The sequence below is a fragment of the Salvelinus namaycush genome, chromosome 2, assembly GCF_016432855.1.
Source record: "Salvelinus namaycush isolate Seneca chromosome 2, SaNama_1.0, whole genome shotgun sequence".
Lineage (NCBI taxonomy): Eukaryota > Metazoa > Chordata > Actinopteri > Salmoniformes > Salmonidae > Salvelinus > Salvelinus namaycush.
The window spans coordinates 31,726,889-31,741,219 of record NC_052308.1 but is presented as its reverse complement, the minus strand read 5'-3'; the positions used below and the strand labels follow the sequence as shown (position 1 = coordinate 31,741,219).

Here is a 14,331-nt window from a genome sequence, read left to right as displayed (position 1 = left end):
TACAGGTCAGTTTTGCTAGCAGACTGGAATATGTTATGGGATTCTTCTGATGGCATTGAGGAGTACACCACAACAGTCACTGGCTTCATCAATAAGTGCATCGATGACATCATCCCCACAGTGACCGTGCGTACATACCCCAACCAGAGGCCATGGATTACAGGCAACATCCACACTGAGCTAAAGGGTAGAGCTGCCACTTTCAAGGAGCGGCACTCTAACCTGGAAGCTTACAAGAAATCCCGCTATGCCCTCCGACAAACCCTCAAACAGGCAAGGCGTCAATAGAGCACTAAGATTGAATCATACTACACCGGCTCCGACGCTCGTCGGATGTGGCAGGGCTTGCAAACTATTACATAGTCTATCAGACAAGCTAAATTACTTATATGCTCGCTTCGAGGCAAGTAACACTGAAGCATGCACGAGAGCATCAGCTGTTCCGGATGACTGTGTGATCACGCTCTCCATAGCCGATGTGAGTAAGACCTTTAAACAGGTCAACATTCACAAGGCCGCAGGGCCAGACGGATTACCAGGACGTGTACTCCGAGCATGTGCTGACCAACTGGCAAGTGTCTTCACTGCTATTTTCAACCTGTCCCTGACTGAGTATGTAATACATACATTTTTCAAGGAGACCACCATAGTCCCTGTGCCCAAGAACACTAAGATAACCTGCCTACATCTGTAGCCATGAAGTGCTTCAAAAGGCTGGTCATGGCTCACAACAACACCATTATCCCAGAATCCCTAGACTCACTCCAATTTGCATACCGCCCCAACATATCCACAGATGATGCAATCTCATTTGCACTCAACACTGCCTGTTCCCACTTGGACAAAAGGAACACCTATGTGAGAATGCTATTCATTTACTACAGCTAAGTATTCAACACCATAGTGCCCTCAACGCTCATCACTAAGCAAAGGACCCTGGGACTAAACACCTCCCTCTGCAACTGTATCCTGGACTTCCTGACGGGCCGCCCCCAGGTGGTAATGGTAGGTAACAACACATCCTCCACGCTGATCCTCAACACGACGGGGTGTGTGCTCAGTCCCCTCCTGTACACCCTGTTCACTCATGACTGCATGACCAAGCACGACCCCAACACCATCATAAAGTTTGCCGATGACACAACAGCGATAGGTCTGATCACCAACAACGACGAGACAGCCTATAGGGAGGAGGTCAGAGACCTGGCCATGTGGAGCCAAGACAACAACATCTCCCTCAACGTAATCAAGACAAAGGAGATGATTGTGGACTACAGGAAAAGGAGGACTGAGCACGCCCCCATTCTCATCGACGGGGCTGCAGTGGAGCAGGTTCAGAGCTTCAAGTTCCTTGGTGTCCACATCACCAAGAAACTAACATGGTCCAAACACACTAAGACAGTTGTGAAGAGGGCACAACAAAGCCTATTCCCCCTCAGGAGACTGAAAAGACTTGTCATGGGTCCTCAGATCCTCAAAAGGTTATACAGCTGCACCATCGACAGTATCCTGACTGGTTGCATCACTGCCTGGTATGGCATCTTCTCGGCCTCCGACGGCCCAGTACATCACTGGGCCAAGCTTCCTGTCATCCAGGACCTCTATACCAGGCAGAGTCAGAGGAAGGCACTAAAAATTGTCAGAGACTCCAGCCACCCTAATCATAGACTGTTCTCTCTGCTACTGCATGGCAAGCGGTACCGGAGTGCCAAGTCCAGGTCCAAAAGGCTTCTTAACAGCTTCTACACCCAAGCCATAAGACTCCTGAACAGCTAATCAAAGGGCTACCCAGATCCCTCTTTTACGCAGCTGCTACTCTCTGTTTATTATCTATGCATAGTCACTTTAACTCTACATATATGTACATATTACCTTGACTAACTGGTGCCCCCTCACATTGACTCTGTGCCAGTACACCCAGTATATAGCCTCTCTACTGTTATTTTACTGATGCTGTTTAATTATTACTTTTATTTTCTATTTTTTCCTTTACACTTTTTTTCCCTTAAACTTCTAGTTCCTCCCAAACCCGGATCCGGGAGCACCCCCATCAGTAAAAAAGCTGACTAGCATAGCCTAGCATAGCGTCACAAGTAAATACTAGCATCTAAATATCATTAAATCACAAGTCCAAGACACCAGATGAAAGATACACATCTTGTGAATCCAGCCATCATTTCTGATTTTTAACATGTTTTACAGGGAAGACACAATATGTAAATCTATTAGCTAACCACGTTAGCAAAAGACACCACTTTTTTTACTCCACCATTTTTTTCCTGCATAGGTAGCTATCACAAATTCGACCAAATAAAGATATAAATAGCCACTAACCAAGAAACAACTTCATCAGATGACAGTCTGATAACATATTTATTGTATAGCATATGTTTTGTTAGAAAAATGTGCATATTTCAGGTATAAATCATAGTTTACCATTGCAGCCACCATCACAACTCTCACCAAAGCGACTAGAATAACTACAGAGAGCAACGTGAATTACCTAAATACTCATCATAAAACATTTCTGAAAAATACACAGCGTACAGCAAATGAAAGACAAACATCTTGTGAATCCAGCCAATATTTCAGATTTTTTAAGTGTTTTACAGCGAAAACACAATATAGCATTATATTAGCTTACTACAATAGCCAAACACACAACAGCATTGATTCAAGCCAAAAATAGCGATAACGTATAAACCAGCAAAATATATTAATTTTTTCACTAACCTTCTCAAACTTCTTTCGTTGACAGTCCTATAACATCATATTACACAATACATATAGAGTTTGTTCGAAAATGTGCATATTTAGCGGCACAAATCGTGGTTATACAATGAGAAAAGTAGCCAAGCTGCAAAGAAAATGTCGGGAGAAATCTTGGGAGAGGCACCTATTCTAATCGATAACTAATCATAAACTTGACAAAAAAATACAGGTTGGACAGCAAATGAAAGATACATTAGTTCTTAATGCAATCGCTGTGTTAGATTTTTTAAATTAACGTTACTACAACATACAGTGTGCGTTAAAGCGAGACCGCGACTAGATTCATAGCAGAATAATAGTTCTACATTTTTCAACAGAACAACGAATTAACATCATATATAGTTCTTACTTTTTGATGAACTCCCATCAGAATCTTGGGCAAGGTGTCCTTAGTCCAAAAGAATCGTTGCTCGGTTGTAGATTGTCGCCTTCAACGTTGGAATAAGCTGTAAACATTAGCCATGTGGCAAGACGTGTCCGACTCACTAAAACGCAGGACAAATGAATATCCAAAAACCGCAATATACCGATATAAACTGATATAACTCGGTTTAATATAACAACATTATGATGTCTCTAACACCTATAACGAATAAAAACACAGCCGGATATATCTAAGGCCTATAACCGGAGCGTTCTACAGCCACAGCCAGAGGTCCTTCCTGCATCAGAGCGAAGTGAACAAAGACCGGACCCTAAGTTCCCAGGCTATTTATAACCTCCCAGTTCTGCCTAGCAACTCCATTTCAATTCTCACTATTCGCTGACACCCAGGGGAAGACGTATGCAGTGCATCTCAACCAATAGAAGACAGGCAGATTTATAAACAGATCTCAGAACAGCAAGCAGATTTCAGCATTCTCACATCCTCATAGGAAAATTCCCCCAGCTCCAGTTCTGTTTCACTCACAGATATAATTCAAACGGTTTTAGAAACTAGAGTGTTTTCTATCCAATAGTAATAATAATATGCATATTGTACGAGCAAGAATTGAGTACGAGGCAGTTTAATTTGGGAACGAAATTATTACAAAGTGCAAATAGCACCCCCTATTGACAAAAGGTTCAAACTTATTAAAGCATTGTTGGTTAAGGGCTTGTAAGTAAGCATTTCACTGTAAGGTCTACACCTGTTGCATTCGGCGCATGTGACAAACACAATTTGATTTGCTACATCCCAGAGAAGGACAAGCAAAGGCTCAATGTGGTGGCTTAATTGTATGGAAGCCATATGTACCACATAGGAATGAAGAGGACTCCAATGATAGTGTATGGTACATACCATGATGTAGTTGTGGAGCTCGGGGTAGACTTTGTAGGACGCCAGCCAGTGGGACAGGGGGGTGGTGGAGGGGAAGGTGGTGGTCACAGCCAGGGACACCTCAGGAAGGGACAGCACCTTGAAGCCAAACTTTTCATACAGCTTCTGGAGCTCCTCGTCAGGCTGCTCCTCTCCCTCGCTCAGGATACTGCCCACGATGTAGCGACACTGGTCATCAGGCACCTGAGAGAGAGAGATAGATAAAGAGAGGCAGAGAGAGGAACAGAAAGGGAGAGGGAAACGGATACAAGATGAGACCAAAAAGTGATTAAAATATTCTGCTCAGTACATATAAAACCCCATCCATCCTCCCAGCCCTCCAGTCAGACCAGCTCGTACAAGAAAACAACAGAAGGCAGAAGGAATGGGAGAATCTTTAAACAGCAGTGTGTGCGTATACATCAGACAGTGAGCTGTCAATCACACTGGGCTCCAGCCTGGCTGCAGGCTTTCTGGTAGATAGTGAGACAGTGATATAAGAGTGACACGAGGCCAGATTTCAGAGACATGGCTGGTTGGCTGGGCGCTGCTGCTGTAGGCCTGTGAAGGTCCTCCTCTATGTGACTGGTGCCGTCTGTGGAGGCTGGCACGGCACAGGGTCACAGATGGCATCCAGCGCTACTCATCAACATCGCTGACAGCCCCATACACACATCTTATAATTACACCATTCACAATTCATCCCCCTTTTCTCCTTTCTCTCCCCCTAGCCACACTTATTCAATACAAGTTTTCACACCATAAAGAAACCAGGCTAGGACCTGGTACAGGGGAATACAAGGTCAAACGATGGTGAAAAAAAAGTCACAAGTCTCCAGGTATGAGCTATACCCCTCAACCAACTAACATCCCTTTAATATCCTTACACCTCTTCCCCACCAGTGGCTGGGCCATGCAAGTAATATAATGAGTGACAGTGTCTGTATTCTACAGTCTGTATTATGTAAGCGGGCTATCCGTCGGATCTGCTGCTGTCTTCTTCACAGGCAACATCAGATGACAGGGAATTATTCTGTCAAGACCGTATTAGTAATATTTGATCTACTGCTCCGCTTTAAGCCAGTGCAAACAAAGCCATTCACAACGGCTGTGTTCCTAGCAGCTTAGTACACAATCAACACCAAACGGTCCATATGGACGCTGCTTTGGTCCAGGCTGTGGATGTACACTGTAAGTTATGTTGACCTTCCTACATGAGCATGATAAAAGGTGTTGTCAACAGGGCTTGTGTATATTGACTGTCCCCTGTCAACACTGCCAGGCTATAATATGACACTGCTACATCCATTTAAATAAAAGGAGAGAAATTACCACTGCCCTCCCATGGCCTATCTAACCATCTCTCTCTCCCTCCCTCATTCCCTCGCTCTCTAGACTCATAAACGGCCGGCTTGTTGCCCAAAGGTAGCCCTCGCTTGCTAATGATATCATTCAGAGCTCCTTTTATCACTCACAGCCCACACACACACACACATACGCGCACACACACACACACACACACACACACACACACACACACACACACACACACACACACACACACACCCTCAAACAGTCACAGACACAAACAGCAACACTGCTTCTCATCTCTCCTCCACCCCAGATAACACACCCCAGAGACTAAAGGAAATAGGAGAAGAGCAACGCTCCATGAAGCTATTGGAGTATCCTTTTCTCTCTCTCTCTCTCCCTCTTCTCTTGTCTCTCTGTATATATTTGTTAGGTTTATGTCTTATAAAACGCACAGGGAGAATTCTGCCAGTCAGTCTGTCCAAGGCAGACAGCGGTGTTCTCAAAGCCAACCACGGCTCCTTAAACAGTTGTTCTGAAAAACAGAGCTGGCTTCACTGGGCTCTGCGTCTGTCAACAGATGAGGCTGAGGAGAGTTGCCAGTTCCCTTTGATTGGCCCAGGCGAACAACTGGCGCGTTGGCTAACTGGAAGACAGTTGAGCTCACCGCACCGTAATTGGATGGCGTAGTTGTCGGGTCGCCTTGCTACGCCTCAGAAAACCAACTCAGCACATTATATTTAATTTTTTTATTTCACCAGGTAGGCCAGTTGAGAACAAGTTCTCATTTACAACTGCGACCTGGCCAAGATAAAGGAAAGCAGTGCGACAAAAACAAACAAACTTACAGTCAATAATACAATAGAAAAATCTGTATACAGTGTGAGCAAATGAAGTAAGGAGTAAGGCAATAAAGGCAATAAATAGGCCAATAGTGGCAAAGTAATTACAATTTAGCAATTTAGCAATTTACACTGGAGTGATATATGTGCAAGTAGAGATACTGGTGTGCAAATATGGGGATGAGGTAGGTAGTTGGTTGGATGGGCTATTTACAGATGGGCTGTGTACAGCTGCAGCAATTGGTAAGCTGCTCTTACAGCTGGCGCTTAAAGTTAGTGAGGGAGATAAGTGTCCAGCTTCAGTGATTTTTTAAAATTCGTTCCAGTCATTGGCAGCAGTGAACTGGAAGGAAAGGCAGCCAAAGGAAGTGTTGGCTTTGGGGACGACCAGTGAAATATACCTGCTGGAGCGCGTGCTACGGGTTGGTGTTGCTATGGTGACCAGTGAGCTGAGATAAGGCGGAGCTTTACCTAGCAAAGACTTTAGATGACCTGGAGCCAATGGGTTTGGAGGCTATTTTGTAAATGACATCGCCGAAGTCAATGATCGGTAGGATAGTCAGGTTTACGAGGGTATGTTTGGCAGCATGAGTGAAGGAGGCTTTGTTTTGCGAAATAGGAAGCCGATTCTAGATAAAACTTTGGATTGGAGATGCTTAATGTGAGTCTGGAAGGAGAGTTTACAGTCTAGCCAGACACCTTGGTATTTATATTTGTCCACATATTCTAAGTCAGAACCGTCCAGAGTAGTGATGCTAGTCGGGCGGCCGGGTGCGGGCAGCGATCAGTTGAAGAGCATGCATTTAGTTTACTAGCATTTAAGAGCAGTTGCCATGGAAGGAGTGTTGTATGGCATTGAAGCTCGTTTGGAGGTTTGTTAAGACAGTGTCCAAAGAGGGGCCAGATGTATACAGAATGGTGTTGTCTGCGTAAAGGTGGATCAAAGAATCACCCGCAGCAAGAGTGACATCTTTGATATATACAGAGAAAAGAGTCAGCCCAAGAATTGAACCCTGTGGCACCCCCATAGAGACTTTAGAAAGACAGGGCAGGATGGACATAGGTCTGTAACAGTTTGGTTCTAGAGTGTTTCCCCCTTTGAAGAGGGGGATGATCGTGGCCGCTTCCCAATCTTTAGGAATCTCAGACGATACAAAAGATAGGTTGAACAGACTAGTAATAGGGGTTGCAACAATGGCAGCAGATAATTTTAGGAAGGGAGGGTCCAGATTGTCTAGCCCAGCTGATTTGTAGGGATCCAGATTTTGCAGCACTTTCAGAACATCAGCTGTCTGGATTTGGGTGAAGGAGAACAACATGTGTGATCTTCCGTCATCATAAAGTGCTTTGAGAGACTAGTCAAGGATCATATCACCTCCACCCTACCTGACACCCTAGACCCACTCCAATTTGCTTACTACCCCAATAGGTCCACAATCGCAATCACACTGCCCTAACCCATCTGGACAAGAGGAATACCTATGTAAGAACGCTGGTCATCGACTAGAGCTCAGCATTAAACACCATAGTACCCTCCAAACTCGTCATTAAGCTTGAGACCCTGGATATCGACCTCGCCCTGTGTAACTGGGTCCTGGACTTCCTGACGGGACGCCCCCAGGTGGTGAGGGTAGGACACAACATCTCCACCCCGCTGATCCGCAACACTAGGGCCCCACAAGGGTGCGTTCTCGGCCCTCTCCTGTACTCCCATGACTGCGTGGCCATGCACACCAACTCAATCATCAAGTTTGCAGACGACACCACAGTGGTAGGCTTGATTACCAACAACAACGAGACGGCCTACAGGGAGGAGGTGAGGGCCCTCGGAGTGTGGTGTCAGGAAAATAACCTCACACTCAATGTCAACAAAACAAAGGAGATGATTGTGGACTTCAGGAAACAGCAGAGGGAGCACCCCCCTATTCACATCGACGGGACAGTAGTGGAGAAGGTGGAAAGTTAAGTTCCTCGGCGTACACATCACGGACAAACTGAAATGGTCCACCCACACAGACAGCGTGGTGAAGAAGGCACAACAGCGCCTCTTCAACCGCAGGAGGCTGAAGAAATTTGGCTTGTCACCAAAAACACTCAAACTTTTACAGATGCACAATCGAGAGCATCCTGTCGGGCTGTATCAAGTGTCAAGGGCAGTCAAGTCTGGAGTGAACCAAGGGCTATATCTGTTCTTAGTTCTACATTTCCTGAAAGGGGCATGCTTATTTAAGATGGTGAGGAAAGCACTTTTAACAAACAACCAGGCATCCTTTACTGACGGGATGAGGTCAATATCCTTCCAGGATACCCGGGCCAGGTCGATTAGAAAGGCCTGCTCACAGAAGTGTTTAGGAAGCTTTTGACAGTGATGAGGGGTGGTCGTTTGACCGCGGACCCATAACAGACGCAAGCAACGAGGCAGTGATCGCTGAGATCCTGCTTGAAAACAGCAGAGCTGTATTTAGAGGGCAAGTTGGTCAGGATGATATCTATGAGCGTGCCCATGTTTACGGATTTGGGGTTGTAGGGTAGGTTCCTTGATCATTTGTATGAGATTGAGGGCATCTAGCTTAGATTGTAGGACGGCCGGGGAATTAAGCATATCCCAATTTAGGTCACCTAGCAGTACAAACTGTGACGATAGATGAGGGGCAATCAATTCACATATGGTGTCCAGGGCACAGCTGGGAGCTGAGGGGGGTCTATAACAAGAGGCAACAGTGAGGGACTTATTTCTGGAGAGATGCATCTTTAAAAGTAGAAGCTCGAACTGTTTGGGCATAGACCTGGATAGTATGACAGAACTCTGCAGGCTCTCTCTACAGTAGATTGCAATTCCGCCCCCTTTAGCAGTTCTCTCTTGACGGAAAATGTTGTAATTGGGGATGGAAATGTAAGAATTTTTGGTGGCCTTCCTAAGCCAGGATTCAGACACATTAGGGTTGGCGGAGTGTGCTAAAGCAGTGAATAAAGCAAACTTAGGGATGAGGCGTCTGATGTTAACATGCATGAACCCAAGGCTTTTACGGTTGCAGAAGTCAACAAATGAGAGCGCCTGGGGACACACAGGGCCTGGGTTAACCTCTACATCACCAGAGCAACAGAGGACGAGTAGGATGAGGGTACGGCTAAAGGATATAAGAACTGGTCATTTAGTGCTTTGGGAACAGAGAATAAAAGGAGAAGATTTCTGGGCGTTGTAGGATAGATTCAGGGCATAGTGTACAGACAAGGGTATGGTAGGATGTGAGTACAGTGGGGGTAAACCTAGGCATTGAGTGACAATGAGAAGCTCATCGACACAGATTAATCACACGGTGTAACCTCAATCACATCTCCACCAAGAACATCAGCCAGAATTTACACAAACTGCCAGAACCTGAAGCTGTGATTCTTATGTGCAACTTTAACAGTCATTGTTTATTCTTCCCCCCATGCTTTAGAATGCATATTGTTTCCTAATGCAGATTTATCGGGCTGACTTTAGTGCCCACGGGACTCCAAGAAAGCTTTCTTTCAGAAATGGTGCTCTTCTCCTTCTCTCTGCCCTGGTTCCTCTCTAAGCCAGGTCTCCTGAGACCTGTTGAGAAGAAAAGTCATTTTGAAAGAAATTCTTTGCTTGGAGGTGATAGGGCCTTTTCTGACGGATGAGGGCTCTCCAACAATAGAAAGGTAGGGCTGGCCGTGGTAGTTCTTTATTAGCAGACACGTAATGAGGATTTACTCTCCTCATATTCCCAGCTCCTGGGCCCTCTGTGCTCTTCCCTCCCGTCTCCCACTTCTGGGAATTAATTATTCTCAATAATCGGCCCGCTTTCAAATCGCTCATCGCTAAAGCGTTAGCGCTTTTGGGAGGACTGGGTGGGGGAATACACACATACTTGTTTTTCAGCTAGGAGGAGAGAGGCCCAACCTCTGTATTACAGTCCTAGAAGAGAAGAGAGGTACATAATGATGGAGCTTCATGCACTCTGCCTAGCCAATAATCACACCCATGAAAATGTAACAGCCAGGTAGGCCTACAATCAACAATATATTAGGCTGGATTGGCAACGTGGGATCATTTAGCCCCCTGATAAATCCTGGAGAAGGGTTAACATGCTGGATCAGGACTGGATCATCAGCTCACTGTCTATGTGTGGCCTACATGATGTCCACTCAACACCACTCATTAGACCCGTTTTCCAGATACAGATTAATACTAGTCCTGGAATAAAGATGACAGTGGAGATTCCTCATTGAGAGACATTGTTAATTGAGGACTAGGCTTAATCTGGGTATGGGAAATCAGCCCCTTTTGTTGACAGATGCCGGAGTAGCACACAGGGTTCCTCTAAGCGTAACACACAGTAAGGTGGGGTTCTTTCCTCTCCGGGCTCTGGTGGCAAGGTTCACCAATCATCCCTCCAGTCACAGCAGGGGGAAAACCGTTAGTCCTCATTGTAGTTGATTTAGCACTGATTTCAAACTACAGCAATGCCCTCTATCAATTTTCTAGGGATGCACAACATGTCAGTGAGCATATCGGAATCGGACATTATTAGCTAGAAATGCGTCGGCAACACCAATGTGCAAAACCCGTTACGTTCGTCGTTTGATGAATGATACCAAGGCGCAGCGTGGTAAGCGTACATCTTTCTTTATTAGATGAACACCAAAAAAAAAAAAAAAGGATAAACGAACGTAACGTTCTGCAGGCTACACAGTAACTGTACAAACACAAGATCCCACAACTGAAGGTGGGAAAAAGGGCTGCCTAAGTATGATCCCCAATCAGAGACAACGATAAACAGCTGCCTCTGATTGGGAACCATACTAGGCCAACAAAGAAATAGAAACATAGATTTGCCCACCCAAGTCACACCCTGACCTAATCAAATAGAGAATAAAAAAGGCTCTAAGGTCAGGGCGTGACAAAACCGATATCAAAGCTGATGTGCAGACCTATATAACGTAAATAGACGATGTAATGACGCCACAAAAGAAATACAGCGCTACACAGAACAAAAGCAGGAAAATGCTAAGTGCATAAGTGCACACTTCCAACAACTAAACAAGTTCAAGTCGAGCAGTCATTTGAAAGAGTAAGAACATTTCAGCGAGACAACTTAAAGGCGAAATCCATTAATTAAAATATTGGATATCGGTATAAAAATTTCATATTGGTGCATCCTTAAATTTGATCTGTCTTGGTTAGCATGTGTAGTCCAAAATAAGTGGAAAGTGCCCCAGAAACAGGATAACGTGGTACACGTGTTGACTGACTGTTGTGATGGGATGGATGGAGCGGAGAGGCTGTGTGATTGTGAACCAACACTGCACTACAGTCAATAGATCTGTGAATTTGGAGCCTCTTGACCTCAGCATCCTCCTTAACATCAATGTCTTCAGTAAGGCATGAGAAAATGATGGACGATGGACGCAGCATTCAGTCCAACAACAACACAGAGTCTGTGAAGTGGAGCGCAGTAAACAAGCACAAAACTCACCCACATCTCTGGATGAACAGCAGAGTAGTTGACAAACAATTCCCATCAATGCCTATTCTAGAAAATTGCTTTTCTGCATGGGCGTTTACAATTATGGCGTATAGTATAGCCTATGTATGAAGTCCGACTATATTGGGGGTAGCACTTTATTTTAAGTGTCTGGAATAAATCATTTTTAAGGCATTTATAAAATGTGTGTTCACCATTTATTAATCATGAATAAGCCATTTACTGATCATTTGTAAAGTATTTTTGCAGTCCTTAATCTGAAGTGAGTGCAGTTTATACTTTATAAATGTTGAGTGACCACCAGTGTAATTTCTCACAAAAAGATAGCATGCCATTGGTAGACATTTCTGCAGTATACACTCAGTGGCCAGTTTATTAGGTATACACTCAGTGGCCAGTTCATCTAGTACTGGGCCGGACACCCTTTGCCTCCAGAACAGCCTTTATTCTTTGGGGCATGGAAACGTTGCTTAATTGGTATCAAGGGACCTACCGTGTGCCAGGAAAACATTTCCCACACGATAACATTACCAACCCGTACCATTTGGGGCCATGGACTGCTGCTTACGCCACATCCTGATTCTGCCTTCAGCATGACACAACGGGAATCAGGATGTCAGACCAGGCAATGTTTTTCCACTACACAATTGTCCAGTGTTGGTGATTGCGTGCTAGAGTCGCTTCTTCTTGTTTATAGCTGATAGAAGTGGAACCAGGTGTGGTCTGGTTGTCTGCTGCGATAGCCCATCGGTGACAAGATGCCGTTCTGCACACCACTGTTGTACTGCGCCATTATTTGCCTGTTAGCTTGCACAATTCTTGCCGTTCTCCTCCGACATCTCAGAAACAAGCTGTTTTTTCCCACAGGTCTGCCGCTGACTGGATGTTTTTTTGTTTGTCGCACCATTCTCGATAAACTGTTTATAAATGTCTTAAAAATGTCTTATAAAGGGAGGTGCAGGAATCAGGAGCAGGAGAGCAAGGAAATCCCAGTGGCAAATAATGTTTATTGAGCAGTCCCAACTCAACTACAAACATGGGACTGAAACACGCCCAAAACAGGTTGCCACACAAACAGGGAATAAAGTGCTACACACGGAGGAGAAACCTCTACTCCTAAACTCACTACCAAACGGCACAACTGCCGAGAGAAAAGAAACCCCGTGGTGCAGACACGCACCCCTACTAACGTAACCACAGAAAACAATCCCGCACAAAGACTAACAGGCAGCGGAGGTAAATATACCCACCGGAATCAACTAATAAGACATAGGTGTAAACAATACAGACAGACACAAACGAAAAGGAAAAATGGATCGGTGGCAGCTACTAGGCCGGCGATGACGACCGCCGAGCACCGCCCGAACAGGGAGAGGAGCCACCTTCGGTGGAAGTCGTGACACCTTTCAAATAAAGTGTTACAGATTTGGGTTATAGAGTAGACGAGATATCGATCCACAAAGAACAGAGCAAAGTCAATGACAGAGTGAGGAGAGGAGATTGAGAGAACAGGAGGACACATTCAAACAAAAAGAGCTCCAGTATTCAAGTGCTTCTCCCTGCCATTTTGTGTGAGATGAGAGACGGCCTGTCAGTTGCTGCTGTTGTTAAGGTGTCTGATTAGAAACCATTAGCCCCCCATAGATCCACGACACAGACAATAGATTCCCAGGCTGTCTGAAATTGAAACTAAATGGGGCTTCACAGCGGAGAGACTGCATGTACTGTATCTTATGGCGTTGGTCTGTTTCAGGACAAATTAATGGGGCAGCAAATAAAGTATGCATGCAAATAAAAGCAGTACGGAAAATATTGAGACTGTGATGGTCAATTTATTGTGTATGTGGATGGAATCAGGATTCAAATCCAAAACAACTGGCAGTGTGCCTAGGCTATCTGTCAATCATCACCACTTTAGAAAGACAATAGTTTTTAACATAATTACAATATGGTAGCGATAATTAAAATCCACTAGAGTGTGGTTGTGCTTGATTTGAACTCCTGCTAGCGTACCTGTAGAGGTCTAGTCATTGTGTTAACGCTAGGCTAGTTAGCAATGGCTCATGAAACTCAAGTCCTCAACCTCGGTCCTGAAGGGTCAAGGGCCCCCAATGGCTCTCACAGAGAAACAGCTGTCCACACGCTCTCCCAGGCTGCACTGAGACTTCCCTGAGTTGTCTGCTGGAGGCTGGACACATGCACACAAACTCTTTACTACTGCATTGTACCACTGATGTGTGACTGGGTTTCGATTCCATTGCCAATTGGATAAACAGTCTTCAAATCAAATTTTATTGGTTACATACACATGGTTAGCAGATTTTAATGCGAGTGTTGCGAAATGCTTGTGCTTCTAGTTCCGACGGTGCAGTAAAATCTAACAAGTAATCTAACAAATTCACAATGACTACCTTACACACAAATGTAAAGGATGAATACGAATATGTACATACAGTTGAAGTCGGAAGTTTACGTACACCTTAGCCAAATACATTTAAACTCGGTTTTTCACAATTCCTGACATTTAATCCTAATAAAAATTCCGTCTTAAGTCAGTTAGGATCACCACTTTATTTTAAGAATGTGAAATGTCAGAATAATAGCACAG

The 14,331-nt window shown here is 44.8% G+C and overlaps 1 protein-coding gene across 1 annotated transcript in view; it reads right to left on the bottom strand.

Moving 5' to 3' along the window:
- The window catches only part of LOC120061509 (testis-expressed protein 264 homolog), a 148,092-nt gene that overhangs the window by 113,444 nt on the left and 20,317 nt on the right, over positions 1 to 14,331 (bottom strand). The window contains exon 2 of the mRNA XM_039011396.1: positions 4,055 to 4,276. Within this exon, the coding sequence (XP_038867324.1) occupies positions 4,055 to 4,276 (222 nt within the window). The remainder of the gene's footprint in view (positions 1 to 4,054; positions 4,277 to 14,331) is intronic.